Source organism: Phascolarctos cinereus, unplaced genomic scaffold (assembly GCF_003287225.1).
Source record: "Phascolarctos cinereus isolate Bilbo 61053 unplaced genomic scaffold, phaCin_HiC Scaffold_3;HRSCAF=262, whole genome shotgun sequence".
Taxonomy (NCBI): domain Eukaryota; kingdom Metazoa; phylum Chordata; class Mammalia; order Diprotodontia; family Phascolarctidae; genus Phascolarctos; species Phascolarctos cinereus.
This window is the reverse complement of record NW_027555736.1, coordinates 252,476,638-252,502,161: the sequence shown is the minus strand read 5'-3', so window position 1 is coordinate 252,502,161 and position 25,524 is coordinate 252,476,638. Positions and strand designations below refer to the sequence as shown.

The window sequence follows — 25,524 nt, the reverse complement described above, 5'->3', positions numbered from 1 at the left end:
AATTCTATCAAACTTTGAAGAGCAGTTAGTACCCGTGCTTCACTAATTATTTTCAAAAATTGAGACAGCACTCTATCAATCCTTTTATGAGACAAATATAGTCCTGATACCTAAACCACAGAAGGAAACACAGGAAGAAAACTATAGGTCAATATCATTAATGAATATTGATTCAAAAAAAATTTACATAAAATCTTATCAAACAGACAGTAGCAATTTATCCAAGGATTCATTAATTATGACCAAAGTGGATCTATACAAGGGATGCAAAGATGGTTCAACACTAGGAAAGCAATCAATATACTCAATCATATTAGAAAACAAAATATCTAAAACCACATGATCATCTCCACATGCTGAAAAACTCTGACAAAATATAAAAATCCTACAAAGTATAAAGTGACTTCTTTTTTTTAATAACCTAAAAAGCATCTATCTAAAAACAAAAGTAAGTATCACATGCAATAAAGATGTGCCAGAATCTTTCTCAATAAATATACTTTTTGAGGCTTTGGATGTAGCGTTCCTGCTAGTACTCCTCCTCTCCCTAAGACTACAGCTTGGACCCACGTACAGGCAATGCAAGAGAATCCTGCACCCAGTGCTAGCAAAGGGTCTCTAAGATCTCTTCTGACCAGATGCCTGACCCCCTTTATTGTACGGGGGGGGGGGGGTTGCCCACTGCTGCCAGTTTAGTCACGCCCAAGGGCGTTGGCTTGCTGAGGCATGGCCCACCCTATACTGCACTCCACAATGAACTGACCTTTCCTGCCAACCTTTTAAGTTGTCTTGGGCTAGAAAACAGTTTCACTTCATCCTTTTGTTAGTTCTGCTACTCCAGAATGTGTTTTTGAGGCATTATTTTTTTTTCAGCTGCCCTCATAGAAATAGCAATGAGTTCTCTGAGGCTAGACCAGCAGAGTGCAAAGTATGACAGGCTCTACCATACCTTAAAGGTTTTGACAACAGGCTTTGCAATAGACTAAGTCTGATTTCTTGAGAACTGACCTCACTAAGTATAGAGAGGCTCCTCACCAGCAGTCTTTCCAAGTGGTGATGGATTCTTTTTTCCTTTGCACAATTTTTTTTATTTTAAACTTAAATACAAAATAAGAAAAGAAAAAACAAAATTAAAAACTAAAATTAAATAATACAAAATAAGAAAAGGAAAAAAGCACTGCTCTGTGCACAGCAGAACGTGAGACAGGCCTTAAAATATACAGAAATAAATTTCCATTTCAAGAAAGCCTATATAATAAGTACTATGTTTTACTTTGTTCTTTTTCCCCCTTCCTTCCCCACCCCCAGTAGGCTACAATTAAGCGCAGATACACACACACACACACACACACACACATATATACACATATTTTCATATATATTTTTTTTCATATATATATATACACATACATATATATACACACACACACATAAATATATATATTCATATATACATATACACATAAACAAATGATATAGACAAAGAAAGACTAAAACAGGAGTGGCCATCCTGGCAAATGTTGTTTTTGGTAAGAGGCATCCTGGAGATGGCAGAAGGTGGCAAGATGCATGCCACCCAATTATGTGGGTAATATCCTCTTAAAGGAGCTTTGGATATGAGGTTGATAAGGAGATCATCCTTCTTGACCTCTCTCTGGCCTTTGATGTCCAATCACCGTCTTCTCCCTGATACCCTCTTCTCCTTAGGTTTTTCAAGACATTACTCTCTCCTGAATCACCTACTTATCTTACCACTCCTCCTTTTGTAGCCGTTGCTAGATCTTCATCCAGGTGATGCCTGCTAACCTTGGGTGACCCTAGGACTCTGTCCAACGTTCTTTCTCTTTTCCTTCTATCCCATTTCATTTAGTGATCTAATTAGTTCCCACTGATTTAATTATCATTTCTATGCTGATGATTCACCATATAAATCTACTTATCAAGTCCTAACCCCTCTCTCGACCTCTAGAATTGCTAGAATATCCAACTGCCTATCTTCATCCCATCTTTTGCACACATCTTCATCTCTCAGACACTGTAAAACGCATGCTGCAGGCATTCATCAGTTCACACATGGACTACTGCAACAGCCTGATGGTTGGTCACCTTCCAACAAGCTAGAATCCAGACTGGTGCATTTTCTAGATCATTGTGGAGAAGGGATAATAGTGAGCCCAGCTAAAATGATTCTTCTCCCTCTGCCATCCTGATTCCTGGGATGAGTAAGATGTAAAAAGGCGAGAAAGGGAACTACGAGTCATGTAATAAAAGACTGTGAATGCCAAACAAGATGATTTTATAACTAATCCTGAAGGTGATCAGGAGCCGGTCGAGTTTAGTGAAGAGAGTCAACAAACGGGCTGGAAGAATGAGAGAACAAAAAAAAAGAATCCCACCAAAAAGCACTATTATGGTAAAATGGAAGTTTAAGACACAAATATAGAAAAAGAGAATGCCTGGGAAAATTCTACAAAGACCGGAAGCAAAGGAGGTGCCCAAGAATGGGAAACAGCTAAACAAATTGTGGTACATGAATGTGACAGGCTATTACTGTACTGTGAGAAATGACATGACAAATACAGAAAAGCATACAAACTGAGAGAAAGTGAAGTGAGCAGAACCAAGCAAACATACACAGTAACCACAACATAAACTGAAAGAACTGCACATACACAAAAAAAAATCAAAAGTAAATGTAACCAAATTATAAAGATAAACTAGGATTTGAATGAAGAAATATGAGAAGATACCCCGAATCTTACTCCTTCATGGTAGCCGGAGGTCCACAGGTGCCACATGCACATATTTTCAGACTTTTTCGATGTACTGACCAGTTGTGCTGAATTTACTAATCCTCTCCTAAAAGATTTTTTAAAATCTAAAAAGCAAAGCTAAAAGAAAAATGCAACTCAGACATAACGTCCAAGAAAAATTCCAAGAAGAATTAAAAGTTAAAGGAGGTAAAAACTATTTTAAAAAACAAACAAAAAACAAATGAGAGATGGAATACTGTGGATGAATACTAAATGACGAGCAAGATGGTTTCAGAAAAATCTGAGAAGACTTAAATGAACTCATGCAAAGTGAAGTGAACAGAAGCAAGAGAACATTGCACACAGCAACAGCAATATTGTAAGGATGATCTTTCTGTGAAAAACTTAGCTACTCTAATCAAGACAATGATCTAAGACAATTCCAAAGGACCCATGATGAAAAATGCTATCCACTTATAAAGGGAGAAGAGAGCTAATGCAGATTGAAGTACACTTTTTTCGCTTTATTTTTATCTTGTTTGTGTTTTCTTTTGCAACATGGCTAATATGGAAGTATGTTTTACATGAACGCATGCAAAACTGAAATCAAACTGCTTGCCTTCTAAGGAGGGGAAAAGAAGGAGAAAGAGAACTTGGAACGCAAATTTTTTAAATGAATGTTAAAACTTTTTTTAATGTAATTGGAAATATTTAACAAAATATTTTTTTAAAATTCTCCTTGAAAACTAGAATTGGCTGAAGGGAAGCTAATGACTCCATAAGAAATCAAGAAATAATACAATAGTTAAAAAAACAAGATGGCAAAAAAAAATAAAAGAACTGTGAAAAAGCTAATAGGAAAAACAAATAAGATCAAGAAGAGAGAATCTGAGAATCATTGGCATACCTAAAAGCCATGAACAAAAAAGAGTCCTGACATACTTCAAGAAATCATAAAAGAGGGGCAGCTAGGAGGTGGTACAGGGGATACATCGCTGGTCCTGGAGACAGGAGTTCAAATCCAGCTTCAGACACCTGCTATGTGACCCTGGGCAAGTCACTTAACCTCAATTGCCTCAAAAAAAAAAAAAAAGAAAGAAATCATAAAAGAAAAATGCCCAGATGTCCTAGAACTAGAGGGCAAAGCAGAATTTAGAAGAATCCACCATTCACCTCCTATAAGAAACCACAAAATGAAATTGCCAGAAACACTATAGCCAAAATCTAGAGGCTGGATATATCAAGGAAAAGGTACTACAAGTAGTCAAAAAGAAAGAATTCAAGTATCACCAAACCACAATCAGGGTCACAAAAGATTTAGCATCCACCACTATAAAGAAACAGAGAACTTGGAATATGATATCCTAGAAAGTAAAGGATCTAGGCTTACAATCAAAAATAAGCTACCTACCGAAACTTGAGTAAATGCTAGAGAGGGAAAAAATAGAACTTTAACAAAACAGAAGAATTACAAGCATTCCTGATGAAAAAATAGATGAGTAGAAAATTTGACATAAAAAAACACAAGAGAAGCAAGCAGTATTAAGAAATAAAAAGGACTCCTTAAGAAGGGTTAGGGGGAAAAAAAGAAAAAAGTATACAAAAATAAGATGAAGGGAAATAAATAGTAAACAACCATAATAGCAAATATAAGTGGGCTTGACTCATCCATAAAAAAAGGACAGAAGAATGGAATAAAAACCAGAATCCAAAAACAGGTTATTTAAAAGAAAGGCACTTGAAAAAGAAATATTTCACACAGTTTTTAAAAGTGGGGGAGGGGCTGGAAATCATGATCTGAGACAAATAGAGTACTTAAATATCCTTGTCTTAGACAAAGGAATTAACAAGTCATACATGAACTCCCAAAGTTCTCTTTACCATACACATCACATATACAAAAAAACCAAGACCAAATAGATTTACAAGAGAATTCTATCGAACATTTAAAGAATGATTAATTCCAACACTACATAAACTGTTAAGAAAAAAACAGATAAATAAAAGATCCTATCAAATTCCTTCTATAACACAAATATAATACCTAAACCAGAGAGAGTTAAAACAGAACTGGTTTTCAGGAGGCCCAGAGTTCAAATCCGGCTTCAGACACTTGACACTAACTGTATGACCCTGGGCAAGTCATTTAACCCCGACTGCCTCATCAAAAAAGCAAAAAAAAAAACAAAACACAAGACTGGTTCGATATTGTTAAAATTTCAAACATAACTGGCCATATTAGTAAGAAAAACAACAAAAAGTATAACACCTGTTTCTGACTAAAAAAAACACTAGAAAAACACAGGAATAAATGGAGCTTTCTTTAAAATGGAAAGCAGTTATCTATTTAAAATCAAGAATTTTATTTGTAATGGTGACAAGTTAAATTTCTGATAAGATTACGAGTGAAGCAAGAATGTCCATGAGTACCATTATTATTCAATACGTACTAGAAATGCAAGCTATCTCAATAAAATGAGAAAAAGAAATTGAAGGAATATGCAGAGGCAAAGAGGAAACAAAAATATCACTCTTTCAGACGACACGATGGTTGAGAGAACTCTGAAGAGTCAGCTAAACAACTAACTGAAGCAATAACTTCAGCAGCTACAAGACAGAAAATAAACTTGCACAAATCATTAACATTTCTATTTGTTACCAACACAACTCAGCAGGAGACAGAAAGGGGAATTCCATTTAAAATAACCACAGACAGTATGAAATACAAGGGACTTCACCTGTCAGGACATATAAGAACACAATTACAAAACACTCATTACACAAATAAAGACCTATCTAAGTACTTTAGATAAATACTAATTGTTCATTGAGGCAGCTGATGGCTTAGTGAACAGATCACTTGGGGCCTGGAGTCATGAAGACCTAAATTCAAATCTAGCCTCAGACACTCTGTAGCTCTATGAACTTGGACTATGAACATTTAACCTCTGATTGCCTGACAAAATGGATACATGAGATCCACGGGAGAAGGAAATGTCACACCACTTCCAGTATCTTTGCAAGAAAACCTCAAATAGAGTCACTAAGGGTCGGACACAATTGAAAATGACTGAATAGGCTGAACCAAAATGATAAGACTGACAATACTCCCTAAATTAATTTACTTATTCAGTTATATATCAATCAATTGCTAAAGAATTCCTTTATAGAAAGAAAAAAAATTTTATCTGGAGGAATAAAACATAAAGAATATCAAAAGAATTTTTTAAATGGGAAAAATGGAAGCCTAACAGTACCAGATATCAGACTGTCCCATATAACTCAAATTGTAAAAAAAAAAAAACTAGGTAAGAAATAGACAGTTTGATCAGAATAGATCAGGTGGTATACAAGATACAAAACCAAATGCACATAGTATGCTAGCACTTGATACATTCAAAGATACCAGTTATTGGACCAAGCACTCATTATTCAACAAAAAATGGGGAAAACTGGAAATTAGTCTAACAGAAACTAGTTACAGACCAACATGTCACATCATATACCATACACCAAGATAAGGTTAAAACAGGTACATGACTGAGACATAAAAGTTGACATAAGCATCCACCGGATGATCCTGCAGCAGTCTCCCTTGTCTCACAACCATACCAACGTTCTGGAGAGAGACCTTGCATCACTTCTTCTGACCACCAAGTGAGTGCAGTGCCTGCCTTGCTTTGGTAAATTCTCTGTAAAATGGGCTTTTAGGCAAACATACATTTGGCATCTGAACAACACAGTCGCCCATCACAATCGTGTTCTCTGGAGTAGAGTTTGAATACTTGGCAGTTCAGCTTGAGAAAGGATCTAAGGCCTGTATGAACTGATACAAAATAAAGTGCACAGAACAAGGAAAGCAATTTATAAAATAACAATATTGGAATGACAATAAAATATGAAAGCCTTAGGAATTCTGATCAATACAATCACCAACCACAATTCCAAAGGATTAGTGATAAACATACTATCCACTTCCAGACAGAGAGCTGATGGTCTCAGATCAATCACTGAAGTATGGGTTCTTTTCTTTTCCCTTCCTTTCTTGTTTTGGGATATGGCTTAATGGGGGAATTTGTTTTGCTTGACAAAACATTTTTAATGGGCTTTTTCTTGCCCTCTCAATGGACTGGGGAGAAAAGAATTTGGAACTGAAAATAAAATAAAATTGAACTTAATAAAGAAATAGGCTAAGACTATGTGAATCATATTAAATTCAAACAAAACAGAATAGTGTGAAGCTATGCAAAAACAACAAAAAAAAATCATACTCATCACCTTCTCTTTGATGTAGTGCCATTTAACCTAGCTATTGCTCAAACAAAACACTCATCTTCTGACTTTTTCAGTGGTTATCTCCCATGCCTAGCATGTTCTTCTTCCTTATCTACGCTTCCTGGCTTCCTTCAAGTCCCAGTTAAAATCTGTCCTTCTCCAGGAACCCTTTTCTGACCCCCCTTAATTCAAGCCTCTTCACTCTATTGATCCTTCCATTTTATCAGGTAAATACCTTGTCTGTACATAGTAGTCTGCAAGTAGTCTCCACCATTAACTGTGAGCTCCTCAGAGTAGGGGCTCCTTTCGCCTTTCTTTGCACCCCTGGGGCTTACTACAGTGGCACAGTAGCTATTTAATGTTTATCTAGCACTAAGGTAAAAAGGGTCCTCCAGCCTCCTCCAAGCCTAAAGCAACTTGGATATAATGAGCTGCTTGACATCCAAAGCCAGGTTATTATTCTACCACAGGACTCTCATAGGTCCAGTTTCTACAAAGGATTTGTAAGGAAGACTACTAAGATATATCATGAGTTCTTCAGAGTTAATTCTTTTAATGGTGCTTACGGTAACCTCTATGTCAGCTGGTGTGGTGCTGCATATGGAAACCTCTGGAGCTCTCAAGCCAGTAGTAAACACCAAACAGTATCAGGTTCTCATAGGGCAAAATTTATTTTCTCCTTAGTGGTAGAGATGGAGGCCAAAGTACTTTGCAATAAAAGCTCCCTTCACCTCATGCAGCTGGTTAGAAGACAAATGGTACCCATCAGCAGACAGTGAATTACAGGGAACTGAACAAAGTCATTACACCAATGGATAAAGTAGTCACTGATCTTGTAAATATAAACATTATGGACCGGTAGCTCATGCCCACAATAAATAATATAGAGTTCGTGACTTCATTAATGCTTTTTTCTCTCTGTGGTTGAGAACAGTCAGAACAGGTTCAATTTCACAGTCTAAAAAAAAGAAACAGTGGCTTATGGACTCTTGGGTTTTTTAAAATCCATTCTTCATCTGGTTATCTCGATGGCCCTCATTTACCAAATCTCCCAAAAGTCTGCTTCTTTCAAATGGGGCCCAGAATAAGCTATAGCCATAGAAGATGTAAAGCAGAACATCCAATAGTCTCTTCCCTGGCCCCTTGTGACACTATTAGGCTCATCTGTAATGCAAGACAGATCACTGGATTTCAATGTAATAGAGTATGAAAAGTTTATTATTTCTACATTACAACTAACTTTTATAAAACTAAAATTTGGTGAATTTTTAGTTTAGAATTAAAGACTACCCATACTTATTTGAAAAGGATATTAAAATACTCCTCCCTTTCCCAACTATACACATTTGTAATGAGCTTTTTCTTGCCTTCTCAATGGGTTGAGAGATTTTGGAATTGAAAATACAATAAAACTGAATTTAAAAAAGAAATAGACTTAATTTCTAATATAGCAAATTATTGACAGCTTTAACACAATGGGCATATGAATTTTTTGGGCTCCTAATAATGTTTTTTTTTTGGCAAGGCAACTGGGGTTAAGTGACTTGCCCAGAGTCACACAGCTAGTAAGTGTTATGTGTCTGAGGCCAGATTTGAACTCAGGTCCTCCTGACTCCAAGACTTGTGCTCTATCCACTATGCCACCCAGCTGCCCCAATCCTAATAATTTGTAAGAGTGAAAAGAAGTCCTGAGACTTTTTAAAAAGGTTGAAAATTGCTCCTTTAGAGGATCTAGGGGGCAGAGTGTGTTAGGAATAGTATCTGCCACGTAGGTCAGTTTAGTATGAATACTTTATTAAAAAATAGGGAAGCCATCTCTGAAACCTAACTGGAACAAGAAGTCAATGCCCCTCAGACTTGACAGGTATATCCCACTCCCGTGTTAGTCACCACACCCTCCTAACCAGTGACATTTCCATATGGAGGTGGATGAGACCATACCTCCCTTAACCAACGCTAGATCCTTTATCCTATCTTTTTAATTTTTTTAAACTGTTAGAAAGTCCATGAATATCTCATATCATTCAATCCCAAATCTAAAGCACCAGACCAGCCTGAATTAAGTTCAACATTCCTGGGTATATTCAATTTGGGATTCCTTCAGGGGGGAGACCAATGGATTCTTTCCATTTTCATCTTTTCCTCAGGTTCCAATAATTCCATTAAGTTTTCTAAGTTTTTGACATAGACAATCTAAAGTCTTTGTATGGTCAGTTTCCAGGAAGTTCACTGAAACTAAATCATCTCTCCTCATCCTGTTTTCCAGATAAGTTATTGTTAGCAGATACTTCAAGTTTCCCAATTTTTTCCATCTTTTGAATTATTTTAATATTTTTTGTTACCTAATTAAATCACTGACTTCACTTGTTACACTCTTTTTCAGTTGTTCAGTATTTGGATATGGTTTCCTACATTCTTTTCTAACCTGTTTAATCTCTTTCTAAATGTTCTAATTTCATTCTGTATTTCTTATTTCAGTTCTTCCTTCATCGCTCCTACCCACACTTGTAGTCTTTAGAAACAGACTGGGTTTTCCAGAGGGATCTACTTTAAATTACTGTAGTTATTTTTTTCTCCTAGGTTTTGTTCCCCCCTGGAGTCTCTCAACTCATCATCTTTCTTCATTGTATTGAGACATTTTTTCTGTTTACTGATGTCTTCATCTTCAGCTTCTGGATTAGAACTTTTTATCAAGACCAAGCTCTTGATTCCCCACAAATTCTTGGATGGGCTGCTTAGATCCACTTTATGTTGTCTGCTACTGCACCTGAGTGAGACTTGGATGAATCCAAGTTAGACCTGTCCCTATTTTATAATCTGAAAGTTCCTGCCCTGACACTGCTCTGGATTAGATGGTTTGGTTTTAGCCCCTCTCATTTCCTCAGTTTTAGCCTCTGGTTGGGAAAATGTATGATGCCAGGTCTTATTTCCTTCTATAATCCTTGCCTAAGATACAGAACTTCTATGTCCCTGGAAATGAGACTGTTCATTGACTCAGTCTCCTTCAGTTCTGACACTAGTTCATGGCTTCAGGTGATCTTCTGAGGTAGTCAGAATATCGAAGTGAGTTCTTCAGTCACAAAGACTTCCTGGTAAGTATCTCAGAGAGTTAATATTATGTTTTGTTTTGTTTTTTTCTTCAAGACTCGATCCCAACAATCCTGACCCCTTACTTGAGCAGGTGTGCCTGGACTTTCTCCAGACAACATGGTAGCAGGCTTTTTCCTACCAGCCCCATGATTCGTCTCCCCACCCAGCCTGAAGTAAGTACCTAAACCATGTACACCCCACGTCCTGCCCCAATAGATTTGCAGCAGGTATTTTTTTGCCTCTTCCCCTTACACTGTCCCTGAGCAGCAAATAGTTCAAGCTGGTTTTAAAACGAAGTTCCCATGGAAAATAGTTCCCAAAATGCTGGTTTGCAGATATTACAAACTACAACTGACTGATATTAAGTTGATTCTAAAGATACTCAACTGGTAAGATTGTAGGAGTATGCCAAGGCCAAAAGGAGACCAAATATGCCTTGAATATTCCAGTAAAGCTTAAAAATGCAACAATCTAAAAAGAAATAAGAATTGCCTAGAGAAATCTGCTTGAAAAGCAGAGAATAACAGAAGGATCACCAGAATGCTGTAGGAACCAAAGATCAGTAAAAGGCTCTGCTCTGTCACAGAACCTAGCAGGAGAGTGGCCCCTGAATCCATCATCAAGAAGGAAGGATAGACCATAACACAAGGAATTAACTCAGAAGTCCTGTGGCAAGATGGAAAGCCAAAAAAGATCCCAATAACAAAGTAGCCCCAGAATCCCCTATAGGAGAGAACTAGTCTATACTCAGGGACACTCCATTTAGAACAGAAAGAAAAACACTTGACCCAAACATAGTCCCCATACCTAGACACTGAGGCTGCAAAATACATAGATCAAGGAAAACTCCAAAAACTAAGCGTAACACGGACTGAGAAATGTCTAGGAGATAAGCCTCAAGGAAGAGAATAACTCCAAAACAAGGCCAAACACAGACTTGGAAAAGAAAAATATCCTGGCCACAAGAACAACAAAACCTAAAAGAAATGAAAAGAGAGACACAAAATGGAATATTTAAGGAGAAAATAATGGCAAGGAGAACTGATGCCTTAAAACAGATGATGGAAAACTCACCAAAGAACTGAATGCCCTGAAACTCAATTAGACAACAAGAAATATAAAAGTCAAAATTAAATGACTGGAAAAACAGGGAAAAAATTAATAATACAGACCGTATGAAGAACAACTGGCCTTTCCTTATCACCTACACCCAAATTTCCTTATCACCTACATCCAAAGGTATAATCCTAATCAACTGGTGGTTCCTACACCACCTATCTCCCAATTCTCTGTCCTACCTCTCTATGGCCCCCAGCCACTTCCTACCCTAATCATTCTCCCTGGGCCAAGTGGTCCAGATCCCTGGCATCCTATTACCTCACAGTCCCAGCAGACTACCTGGCCACTCCTAGATCCCTTCCATAGTCTTTCTGTATATACGGTCATCTTGATTCCATTAAGGTGCTCAGATTTTTACAATCTAGCCAATAGCTCACAAATATTCATATTCCTTAAGAGTCTATCTAATATGGCAGAGCTTTAATAAACCTTGTCTCTAGCTGAAAGAAGGCTTGGGTCAAATTCTTTCAGACAGGAACCACATATCCTGCTCTCAATATTTTGAGGTCCCAGCACCCCTAAACCTCTAGATCTCAACAACAGCATAAGAGAAAGCTATTTCATTTATAGATCACAAGTCTTGGATTAACTCATTTCTTATTTACTAAAATGGAGAGAGAAAGAGTGAAAAGCAGATGGAGGGGAAATATACAATGAACAATCATTACCATGAATATGAATGGGATGAATCCATCCATAAAATGAAAAAAGATAGCAGAATCCATTAAAGGACAGAATTTAACAATGTTATTTATAATAAAAAGATGCTTAAATATACTGATTCGCAAAGATATAAAATTAAGAACTGAAGCAAGATTATATTAAGCTTCAGCAGATCTCAAAAAAGCAAGGGTAGATATCAGGATTTTAGATAAAGCTACTATTATAAATGTCATCTTTGTCTTCATCTTCTCCCCCTCCTCTTCCTCCTTCTTCTTCCCCCCCTCACCATATGCGGTGCTGCTGTGTACTTGGGGTACCTCTGATAATCATTTAAGATCATCTGAGCCCCAATAAAGGTCAAAGCCTGAACGAATCAACCAGAAGAAGCACCTTGACATAAGAGATGCTTTGGTCTGCTCTCTGAGTAAACCCAGAATGCCCCTTCCTGTGTCAGCAACTATAGGACCGGATGAGGATGATCAGGAGCATTCTTCCTGTTTGTAACCATTAAGGACAGGATGCAGACACTGTCTTGAACAGTGGGACTTTTCTTATCTTGCTGTTTTATGGATATATGCTATGTAGCGGAAACACAGATATCCTGGATCTATAATTTCAACCGACACTTTGACATTCTCTTATCTTACTGCATTTACAATCTATTCAATTAAGAAAATTCCTTTGTCATACTATGGTTAAACACATATGGAGACCATAAATCTGAGTGACACAGACATCCTGAGGTGGGATTGCTCTAAACGTACACAGGTTTTTTCATCCTCCTCATCTCTGAGTCAGAATTACCCTCTAGCTCCCATGTATTACATGTAACCTGCTAGTTTAAGGGAATAAACTCTGTGTGTGTGTGTGTGTGTGTGTGTGTGTGTGTGTGTTACCTAGCTTGTTTGTCTCTTTTAACCAAACTTCCAGGCTGACACCTTACATATGGGTGCTCTGTCCAAAGGAATATAATTTTTGGTCGCTTATGTTTTGTAAGATGTTTGTTTGTTTTTTAAAGCTGAGACAATTCACTCTTTGTTCTACGTAGTTTTCATTTACGATTTCTTAAAATGTAGCAGGGGGTGGGGGTGGGGGGAATAGGCTTTTAAAAAGCACACTGTGGAAAAAAAAATAAAAAATAAAAAATAAAAAGCACACTGTGATTCAAATGGAGCTACCTGACTATGCCTGCAAAAACAAATCCCAGTGGTTTTTATTGAATGGCCAAAAATAGGTCCCAGCCCAAGCCTAGGCTGCTCATTGTTTGGGTTTTGAAAGTTCAGAGTACAATAGCAATAGAAATTACTTTCTGTTCCCCACCTGAAACTTAGAGGATTTGCCTCTGCCAGATGGATACTTTTGTGATGGTAAATTAGGCTATCTTTTGTCTCAATTCTTAGCCAGCCCTTAGTCACCGAATGGGCATTGCCTCAAGACAAACTAAGACCTGGGAAAGACCTTAATTTAAAAAGGTCAAGGTCACCCACTGCATCCTGGGCCAACATCGGCCATCTTGACTTTTATCTTGCCACTAGACTCCAATGACTCTGGAGAAGAAAACGAGGCTGACGACTTTGCAAAGCAACGCCTCACTTAAATCCAATTCTGGAGCAAGTCAAGACATCACCCTTGTGATATCATTGGTTCTCTACAAGAACAAAGGATGAATAACTATAAATGTAGACATGATAAAAAGAGATAAGCTGGAAATTTTCATGATATTTAAAAGTTATCATAATGTCTGAGTTAAGGGGATAAAATGCCACCACATGTCTCCTGCCTGCTCTCCTGCTTCTTGCAAGTAGAAGAGAAACACTATTCATTAATGGAGAAAGGTCATTCCATCAAGTCTCTAGCCCAGTCTCCTGCCTTGAGGGAAGGGGAGTGACAACATTCCTTCAACTCAGAGCACTTCTTCCCTCTTCCTGAATGGACAATGAAAACCCATCTGACCTCAATGATTAACAAACTCCCCTCTGGCCATATTTCTCCCCGTCTTAGTGATTCTGAACCTCAAACTGTCAATATTCAAATCGTGTTCTCTATCCACAACTGGGCAACTCCTTATTCCCTTGCCCTTGAATAGAACCCTGCAAATGTCTCACACTGAAGTTTCTAAACCCTTCCACTGTGTTGTCTGGGATGCCTGCTCCATAGGCAACAAACTTCCTTTCATAGTAAATCTTTTCCTTTCTCAATCCTTCCATCTTCTGGCTCCTCCTAATGACAGAACTTCCCTGACTTCTATTTCCAGCAACAGCTATATTTTCACTTATTCCCTCCAACTCACTGGTTGAGATAGGAGAGATGGACTACTCTTTGCTCCCCACTGCCACCTCCAGGTTCTCCCACCATCATCATCACCAAAGTAAGCTCTCCTCCTTTTGAGGTTCATTCAATTCATATCTACCACTAAATCAAAATTCTCTCAACTACCATCTACAGACCTCTAGATTACTTTTCATTTCCTCAATAAGCCTGGCTCTTTTCTCCTCAACTTCTGCACTCATGCCAGCAGACTTTAACATACATATTGATAACATTCTAAAGAACTGATGGATGAAGGAACAAATTATAGAAACAATAGAAAATTTCATCAAAGAAAATAAAAATGAGAAAACATACCAAATTTAATGAGATGCAGCTAAAGCAGTTCTGAGAGGGAAATCTATATCTCTAAAAGCAAGAAAGAACACATCAATTAATTGGGCATGAACTAAAAAAATTTTAAAACTTGAACAACATATCAAAAACCTTCAACAAAGCAAAGAAAATAGAAATTGTGATAATTTTTGAAAGATTAATAAAACTGAAAGCAATGAATATTGAAAACATAAAATTCCAAGGCAGTTTAAAAAAACTAATAAAATAAATAATTGGATAGTCTAATTTTAAAAATAACAATTAAAGAGGAAATAATGGGAATTATCAGAAACTCTTTTGTCCAAATAAATGCTAACAAAACTGATAACTAAAGCAAAAAATGAATACTTAGGAAAATATAAAATACTCATGAATGGAATGTGGTGAAAACCCCTCATAAAATCTAAACTCAAAATACAGGCCTTTTGCCCAACTGTGTGAACAAATGGTTGTATCGCGTCTGCAGGGGACCCTGGGTGGGGTGGGAACAGGAATTCTGCAGGGATTTGCAGAATTCGAACATTTCAAGACAACCACATCTGTTTGTCACTTTCTCCAGGAAGATTTACCTTCAAAGCTTGGGGGGTTGGGAGATGAACTGCTGGGAAGGGCCTTACAAAAACCTGCTGTATCTATGTTCAGGGCACTGAGAGGTTTTTCAGGGCGGGTCGCCCTTTCTGGTGAGATAGTAATAAAAATTCCTTTCTGCCTTCTACCTGGAGACGCCTCTGAATTTACTGGAAATAAGGATAGCAGTCCCACACACTCAGATTAACAAAGGAAATAGACTACTTAAAAAATTCAATACCAGAAAAATAAATTCAGCATCATAAATGAACTCCCAAAAAAAAAAACTCCACAACCAGATGGATTTGCAATTCTATCAAACACTCAAAGAATGTTTCAAAGAAATTAATGCTAATACTGTATAAACTATTTGCAATAATAGGAAAAGAAGGCAGTCATCCAAATTTCATTCTATGGTGCAGACAGGGGCTTGATACCTAAACTAGGGAAAGATGAAGCAGAGAAAAAAATATAGACCAAAATCATTCCTGTGAGCCTTAATAAAAGATGTTAGATATTAGCAAACAGGCTACAACAATTTATTAGAAAGGTTACATTTTATGACAATTTTGGATTTATACCACGAATGCAAGGTTAGTTTAATATATAAGACTATAAAAATAATATAACATCTTAATCATATAGATAGTAAAAATGACTCATATCTCAATCTCCACTATATGCCAGCCTGAACGCCATATTCAACTCCTTAAAGACAATGATAAAATACTTTAACATACTACCACTCTACCATGTCCTCTCCATCCTAGTCACTCTGAACACTTAGCTGTCATTATACGTACTCTGTTTTCCACCCCTTACTGACCATTCACTTATTCCTATTCCTTCAACCCAACCCCTCCAACTTCCCACACTAAAGTTACCCAATCCTTCCACTGCGCTCTCTGAAATTTCTGCTCCATAGGTAACAAATGAAGATGTCACCATAAACATTTCCTTTTTTCATTACTTTCATCTTTATGCATTCATTGAGACCTAGACCTCTCCTGGTTACAGTGAAACCCGGCTACCATTTCTAATACTGGTTGCACTTTCATTCATATTCCTTGACTCACTCATTTTAGTGGGGCAGTCAGAATATTTCATGATCCTCACACAACTTCCAGATTCTCCTTTTACCACCATGACTCCATAATCTCACCTCCTTTGATGTTCATTCAATTCATATTTATCACCCAATCAAGATTCTGGTAGCTGCCATCTACTGACTTCAAGGATACTCTTCTTCCTTCATCTGCCTCAGTCTTTCTCTTCTTCTCAAATCCTAACCCTCATACTAGCAGATTTCAATATGTATTGATACTCACTCAAATACCCTTATCTCTTAGTTCCTCAGTTTACTAATTTTTCAAGACCTACTCCCTACACTCTACCTTAGCTACACAAAGATGGTCATACACTTGAGCTTGCCATCACCTACAAATGTACCACTTTCACATTCATAAACTCTGAAATTCCATTATCTAATCATAACCTGTTGTCTGTCATTCCACCTTTCTGTCTGCTTTACAACCTGCTCTTCATCAGTCTCCCCACCCTTCAGTTCTTTCCTAGGCCATTCCCCTTGCACTAGCTACATACTCCACTCTTCCCCATCTTGACCCCCTGGTGAACAACTCTACATTCTCCTCTTCTCTTGAGTCCATTACCCACTTAGCCTATAACTAATCTTGCCCTACGAAGTTTTAGCCTTGGGTTTACTTAGACTATCCATTGCTTTCACTTCTATTCATGTGCAACTGAGTGAAGATGGAGAAAACCAAAAAAAATGCTCAATTGGGTCCATTACAAATTTATGTTGCATAACCTCTACTGGGTCCTCACCACTGCAAGGCAATCATTTTACACATCTCTAATAGATTCACTATCCTTATCACCATAGCAGCTCTTCCCATCTTTTTCATCCCTGCTCAAAATCCCAATGGCTTCTCCTCCTATCACTCTCTCAGCTAAGAATCTTGCCTCATATTTCACTGAAAAAATTGAAACCATTTCCTGTGAGTTCTCTCTTCTCTCCTACTTCATCTCACATGAATCAAATGTTTTCCACTACCATCTCTTCCTTCAGCTTCACCATGACCTTTCTCCTTGCCAAAGCAAATTTCTCTACAGGCACACATTGATCCCACCATTACACCCCATCTTCTTCAGACAACTGCCTCCTCTATTATCCTCAGTCTCCACTAATCTTTAATCTCTTTTTGCCTATTGGCTGCTCCCCTTCTGCCTACATGCACATGTTTTTCCCATCCTTCAAAAAATCCTAACTTGACCCATCACCTCTCCAGCAGCTACTGTACTATAACTCTTCTGATTCTACTTTCATAAGAAAAGGAGTCCTGTTTACTGAGATAAGTTAAATGCTTCACTACCTAGTTAAGTAACTTTTCAGTGCTACTGCTAAGTAAACTTCTCTCTCTTGAGAGAAGTGACCTACAAGTGTCACATTTCATTCCAATAATGAATTAAAAAAAATTTACTCTGGTGTGAGATAAGCCACCTTCTCTTATACACCAACAAATTTCTGTGGAGGGTATTTTCAACCTTCTGGTCTCAGGTTCACAACTTCTGTGTCATCCCTGGTTCTTCAGTCTCACCTCACTTGACTGTCAAGTTTCTCCACTCACATGGCCAATACCGAAGTTTAGGTTTTCATCACCTCTCACCTGAAACATTCCAATTGCCTTCTTACTGCTCTCCTGGCCTCAAGTCTCTCCCCTCTCTACTTCATCCTTCTAAACAGTTGACAAAATGATTTTCCTAAAGCCTAAGTCTTAATAATTAGTCAGTCAACAGTCAACTAGCTATTTTTTTTATTTATAATTTTTTTATTTTTACCATCTTTCAATATTTTGAGTTCCAAATTCTCTCCCTCTTTCCAGACTCATCCCTACTCACTGAGAAGACAAACAATATAATATCAATTTTATATACAAAATCATGCAAAATAAATTTCCATAGTAGCCATGTTGCCAAAAAAAAAAAGTAAGAAAAATAGAAAGTGAACAAATTATACTTCAATTTACACCAACGAACACTGGTTCCCTCTCTGGAAATGGATAACATTGTTCATCATGAATGAGTCATCATTTCTTTGGAATTGTCTTGTATTATTGTATTATCAGAGTAGCTAAGTCTTTCACAGTTGATCATCATTACAATATTGCTCTGCTCGCTTCACTTTACATCAATTCATATAGGTCTTTCCAGGTTTTACTGAAACCATCCCCCTTGTCATTACTTACAGCACAATAGCATTCCATAACAATTATATACCACAACTTGTTCAGCCACTTGCCAACTGATGGGCATCCCCTCAATTACCAATACTTCGCCATCACAAAAAGAGTTGTCGTAAATATTTTTGTACATATTGGTACCTTTCCTTTTCTATTTTTTGGGGATACAGACCTACAAGTGGTACTGCTGGGTAAAAGGTATGCACCGTTTTGTAGCCCTTTGGACACAGTTGCAAATTGTTCACCAAAAAGCTTGGAGCAGCTCACAACTGCACCAATAGTGCATAAGTGTACCTATTTTTCCACATCCCCTCCAGCACCTGTCCTTTCCTTTTCTGTCATGTTAGTCAATCTGATAACTAGGAGATGGCACCTCAGAGTTGTTTTAATTTCCATTTCTCTTATCAATAGTGATTCAAAGTTCTTTTCCATGACTATATGTAGCTTTGATTTCTTCTTCTGAAAACTGCCTGTTCATATCCTTTGACCATTTATCAATTGGAGAATGACTTGTATTCTTATAAATTTGACTCAGTTTCCCCATATAACTGAGAAATAAGGCCTTTGTCATAGAAACTAGCTGTAAATTTCCCCCCAATTTCCTGCTTTCCTTCTAATTTTTTGCATCGCTTTTGTTTGTACAAAAACTTTTCCATTTCATGCAATCAAAAGTATCTATTATACTTCCCAGAATCCTCTCTTCTCTCGTTTGGTCATAAATTCTTCCCTTATCTATAGATCTTACAGGTACATTTTTCCATGCTCCTCTAATTTGCTTATGGTATCACTCTTAATGTCTGAATCTTGTACCCATTTTGACCTTATCTTGGGATACAGTATGAGATATTGGTCTATGCCTAGTTTTTATCTATGCCATTTGATCTAATCTTATCAAAAGACAAAATTTTTATTTTCTGAAATATAAAAGTACTTACTTCATAGGAGCCCGAGCATAAACCTGAAGCCAGTCAGGGATTTCTGCTGAATGGTATGGATTTGCAGGTACCAGAAGGGATTGGCTTCTTTCAGCTTGTTGGGGTTGATATGTTACAGGAGGAGGCTGATCATACCGGGGTACACTATAAAAAGGAGTTAACATTTACCTTTAAATGAGCCTTAAATCAACTTTTAAAGTTATAAATAACTACACTAATTTTAACTATCTATCAAGCTATTCATTGAGTTTTTAGTGTAAATTTCTTGAACTTTCCTCACTGAAAAAGTAGATTTCTTCTTAAAATTGATCATAGAATCCCAATGCTCGTAACAAAATTGCCTTAAACATGTTTTTAAGATTTTAAAATATTTTAATCTGGTAGATTTTTCAAACTTTAATAAAAAAAGAATGGAATAGATGATCCTAAAGTCCCTTTCAGCACTAAAATTCTTTGGCTCCTATATATTCCTTATATACTAACTTTTCTTAAATGACATATGGAAGAACTTTATTAAAGTGCCAAGCTGTCAAAGTCAAAGCCTTTAGTGGAAAGAATTTTAAAAGTATTCTATTTTAAATTTAGCTAACACTCTCTCAGAATTTAACTGGAAGCACTTGTGGGACCAATTTTTTTTTTTTTAAAGAGAGTAGAATTAATGAGTACTGCAATACAGAGCTGCCTTACAATGTTGGGAAGATCTTCATCTTTTCATCACAGAGAGACACACAGAAGATATTAATAGATATCAGAAGTGGGGAAAAATATGCAAAGCATTTTCTTTAAAAAGAAAGTGTAACATCTGCAATTAAGTAAATAAAAAGGCAAGACTATTTAAATCTAGGTTCAAATAGTTATTTTAATAGTACAACAAGGAATATTCTACCTAACACATAGTAATCTAAATGTTAACAGACAGGTGTGCTAATGTCCTATCAATTAAGTCAATTTTTTAGATACTTCTAACAAAAAAGAGCCTGACATAGTAAGATTGAATCAGAAGATTTCAGATCCCAAGTTTTGAGACCACTGAAAGTAGCTAACAAGCAAAGTAATTTTAAAAATAAAATCTTCATTTTATTTTTAAATACTACTTATAAAGTTAAGAACAAAAGGAAAATGCTACCTACTTCTTATATCAAACTATCTAAACTTCAAAAAGCTTTAAGATAACTTAAAATACCCCCTTATACACAAAGCACAGATTTAAATAAGACTATAACACATAATTAAAGATAACTTAAAATATCCCCTTATACACAAAGCACAGATTTAAATAAGACTATAACACATAATTATTCTATACAAGAAACACACACATATACACAGAACACTGAACAAAAGAGAAAATAATAAACAGGTATCACTGATACGCTACCTAGGAGCACATGGATGTTTATACTGTGCTCTCTTATTTAGATGATCTACATAATATACTCCAAATTCTGATGACTCAACTCGCTCCCATCCTGGAGGAAGTCCCTCTCGTTCAAGAGGATGGCTCCAATGAGTTGTGTTTGTGTTATGATCTATGTAGTACTTTCTTCCTCTGATTGTCCAGTCGACAGACCAGCCAGGAGGAAGGGGTACATCTTCAGAACTGTGGTTTAAATTCCCTAAAGATGTAGCAACAACCTTCCCAATGGCTGAAAAAAAAGAGGGAATAATGACATCAGTTTTAAAAGTACTCTATGAAAAAACAGTAATATTTTCCCTGAGAAAAAATGCCAGAATTACATTCAGTATAAAGTATACTTTTCACAACTCCATTTTTTTATCATGTTAAAAAGTATGAAGAGGGAAAAACTTAATGCAAAATTTTATACTTGATTGTTCACCATCACTAAGTGATTGCCATTAATTGGTTTTCACAAAATTCTCTGAAGATGTAAATTACTAAAGAAAAAAAATCAGAAAAAACAATTCTACCCCTATTAAAGAGAAGAATTCACTGGTTGGTCTACTTTTTAGATATTTATATCATCCTTCTTGGAACACTGATGATTTAATGATACTATATATGAACTTCAATTGCTTCAGAATTCTGTGATTTATTCTCCAAGAACAAAGATAACAAGTCTTCTGTGCCGTGATGAAATGCAATGGTTGAGGAAATTTATCATCTGGCGGCCAACCTTCCATACTATCATTTAAAATTTCAGTGGTTAGTCCTCCGACAACAAACCAACATCAATACTGCTAGATCCAGACCTCACAGTTAGTCTCTCAGAAGTTACATTCAATTAGCATAGCTTTTGAGAACACAGGATTATCTCTAAGCCTTCCACACAACCTCACATTCGGACTTTCAGAGTAAAGAACATTTTGACTGAAATGGTAAAAATTAACATAACTCTAGTTCTGAATCCATCGTTTTAAAATGATATAGCTATCTACTTATGGACCTCCAAGTAATTATACCTCCAAAAAAAGTCAGGTCACAAAAGCCCAATTATTTTTTTTTTAATGAACTCCACTACGTTTTCCTATTACTACCGTAAGGTGTCATGGAAATTTGTGCTTGTAATATATTTACTGTAGGCAAATGTGCTCTAAGGGGATAGAGGAGAGGAATAGAGGGTATCAGGGAACACTCTTCTGTCTCCTCTCCATGATCTCCATCCAGGTCACACCCACTAGAGTGTCTCCTAGTGCTGTCCTGAGCTCTTTTCTCCCTCTATACATTTTACTTGAAGATCTCATCAGCTCTTATAGATTCAATTCAATCAACAGACGATTCTCAATTCTATTCAATCATCCCTAACTTTTCTGCTGATCTCCAGCTGCCTACTACACATCTAGAAATGGATATCCTGTAGGCATCTTAATCTCAACATGTTCAAAACTGAACTCATTATCTTCCCACCAAATGTTCTCCATTTCCTAACTCTTTATGATCGTCAAAGGCACCACCATCTTCCCAGGCACCCAGGTGGCATCCTTGATTCTTATTTTCTCGCACCCTGCCCCATATACAATCCACGACCAAGTCCTATCAATTTCATCTTCATAATATCTCCTGCATACAGTACTTTCTCTCCTCTGACACTCTACCGCAGGGCCTTCCTTATCCCATCGTACCTGGTTTACTAAAATAATCTGCAGGTCAGTTGCCCTTGGACAAGTCTCTTCCAACCTGAGGCCATTTTCCACTCAACTGTCAAAATTATTTTCATAAAACATAGTTCTGACCTATTCTATAAGTTCCTGCCACTTCCTATCACCACTAAGATCAAATATAAAATCTCTCCTTAGTATTCAAAAAATTCATAACCTGTATGCCCCCCTACCTTTCCTGTCTTCTTATATTTTACTTAGTTTACTATTCCCACACATTCTGTGGTTCTTGGATACTGGCCTCTTTGCTGTCCCTCAAATATCTCCTCCCAACCCCAGACATTTCCACTGGCTGTACCTCATGCCTGGAATGCTCTCCCTCTTGATCTCTGCCTCTGCTTTCCTGGCTTCCTTCAAGTCAAACTAAATTTTTTATCAAGATAAAATCTCATCTTCTACAGGAAAACCATTCCTGATTCTCCTTAATCTAGTACCATTCATCCACTGATTATCTCCAATTTATCCTGTATACAGCTTGCTTGTACACAGCTGTCTGCATGCTGTCTCCCCATTAGACAATAATAAGTTCCTTGATAGGAGGGGCTGTCTTTTCCTTTCTTTGTATGCAGAGCAGTTAATAAAGTGTCTGGCATGTAGCTGGTGCTTAATAAATTTTTTAATGGATGACTGACTGGATCTTTCACTTTAATGGTACAGGGAACTTCCAGGTGAAGAATTTCCCTCTACCAATGTAGGATGGGCACCTGTTATGCAATTTATAATATTAAAGAATTGTGCAGAACACAAAGAAGTTAAATGTCTCGCCAGGATCACACAGCCAATACCTGTCAGAGGCAGAACTTGAACACAGGTCTCCCTGGCTTTGAAGTTAGTTCCCTATCTACTACCCCACACTGCCTCTCTAATTTCCTTATCCAAGGAAAGGGTAGGGCAGGAAGAAGGAAGAAATGAAATAATACTGGCAAATAAGAGGCAGATCTTATGCAACTATTACAGGCTTCAATACTTCAAATTGCATTATTTCACCCAAGAATCTCCATATACTTTAAAAATCAATGCTCTAATTAATTCCTAAACTTAAATTTAATTTCCTCAGAAAAATTCTGAAAAGTCAATGTCCAAGTATATCTGTGTATGAATATATGTGTATATATATATATATATATATATACACACACACACAACACACACATATACATGTTAAATCTAGTTGTCTTTAAATATACTAAGCCACAATCACAATTTTATTTCTATTAAAATCCTATTTCTATGATGTTTTCATTTCACTTCTGTTCTTAAGGAGTTTTTTTTAACTTTTTAAACATCAATTTCTACAACCACAAATTATCAGATTGGATTCCATGATCTCTAAGGTCCCATATCCGACTGTGAATCTATGATTCTATTATTCCAACGGCTGATTTTAAATGGTACTTAACCTTTGTAAATATAAAATTACAGTGGCTGTTTATCATCCATTTGCAGTTTTATCCATTTAAATGTAAGCTACTTGAGGTCAAACACTGTTTTACCCTTACTGTGCATTCCAGCACTTACCACAATGCCTGACACACAGGAAGCACTGAATAAACACTTGCTGACTTCCCGAAAGGTTAAATTATAATGTCATCTAATAAGGACAAAGTCCTACTTTCAACTAATCGGTTTTTATCTATTCAACAGCCAAAAACTGCATTCCTAATTCTGACCCTGTGTCCTAGAAACGTAGGCAACTGATCACAAGTGGGGGTGCAGTTAAGTAACACCAGTTTGTTCGGCATTTTGTGTATCTTATTTTTAAAGCACAAAAAAAGATCAGTGCGAGTTGACAGGAAAATAAATGCTTATACTAGAATTAGAAACTTTGCCCCAAATCCTTCTTTTAAGCTAGTATATGTGATTTGTTACTCTCCTTAAAAAATATACAAAGTTTAGGACCGTTTCTAAAACTTCATGCTGTGGCTAAACCTGACTTTAAATAAAAGGGGATAAACCTTGCAGGCAAACTTATTAAGATTTATTTTTCAATATGAACAGGTGAAATAAATATTTGTAGTAAAACCAAAACGAAGAAATAAAAACACTGATGCTTAGACACACAATCTTCTGAGATGCTGACTACATCTTAATCTCAATAATTAATGATCAGTCAATAAGAAGCCAACATTTTCTGTCATGTACCGATTCTGAAAATCTGTAATAGTTTAGACAGTATAAATACCTGATCAAACAGCAAAGTGGAGTAGATTACTATGTTCTTATAGATCATTCACAGTTTTTTTTCTTCATGGCAAACTCATGTTCCCATGGAAAGCAGTTTCAGAACTACTGTTTGGAGCTATTATGTACTATTACTGCTTGGTATTAAGATGCTTTTAAAGATACCAGATCTGGAAGATTATGGAAGCTGCAGCATATTAGGATCAAGAGAAGAGGAGACCGGCCAGTAAAATTTTAAAAATGCAACTAAGAAGAAATAAGAATTACCTATAAAACATTCTTTCCAGTGCAGGGATCAATAGAAAGACAGCAGAAAACTACAGGAACCCAATATTGATGGAAAACTCTGCTCTGTTGCAGAGCTCAGCAAAAGAACAGTCCTTGAGTCCAACAGCAAAACATATGACAGGGGGCCCAGGAGCACTATGGAATGCCAGAAGGCCAAAGGAAATCCCAACAACAAAGTAGCCCCAGAATCCCACATAGGAAAGGACATAATTAGTCTTGACCACCACACTCAAGATCAATCCATTCAGGGCGATATCTGGAGAATAAAATTAAGGGGTGAGAGAGGATTACACTGGGAGAAGGAGAAAGGGAGAAGCAGAATGGGGATAATTATCTCACATAAAACAGACGAAAAAGGCTTTTAGAGTGGAGGGGAAGAGGGTAAGGTGAGAGGGAATGAGTGAATCTTATTCTCATCGGATTTGGCTTAAGGAGGGAATAACATACACACTCAATTGGGTATGGAAATCCATCTTACCCTACAGGAAAATAGGGGGGGGGAAGGGGACAAGACAGCAGGGGCATGATGGAAGGGAGGGCAGACTGGGGGAAAGCAAACAGTTCTAAGGAGGGACAGGGTCAAAAGAGAGAATAGAATAAATGGGGGGCAGGATAGGATGAAGGGAAATAGAG

General features: G+C 36.9%; 1 protein-coding gene across 3 annotated transcripts in view; it reads right to left on the bottom strand.

Moving 5' to 3' along the window:
• Positions 1 to 25,524, bottom strand: part of SAV1 (salvador family WW domain containing protein 1) — a 63,556-nt gene that overhangs the window by 11,350 nt on the left and 26,682 nt on the right. For 2 of the 3 annotated variants that reach the window (XM_021004652.2, XM_021004654.2), the window contains 2 exons: positions 20,684 to 20,951; positions 19,306 to 19,449 (listed from right to left, as the gene is read on the bottom strand). In XM_021004652.2, coding sequence (XP_020860311.1) covers positions 19,306 to 19,449; positions 20,684 to 20,951 — 412 coding nt within the window. Of the gene's footprint in view, positions 1 to 14,525; positions 14,577 to 19,305; positions 19,450 to 20,683; positions 20,952 to 25,524 lie in introns of all 3 variants that reach the window. The other variant, XM_021004653.2, reaches the window with a different exon arrangement.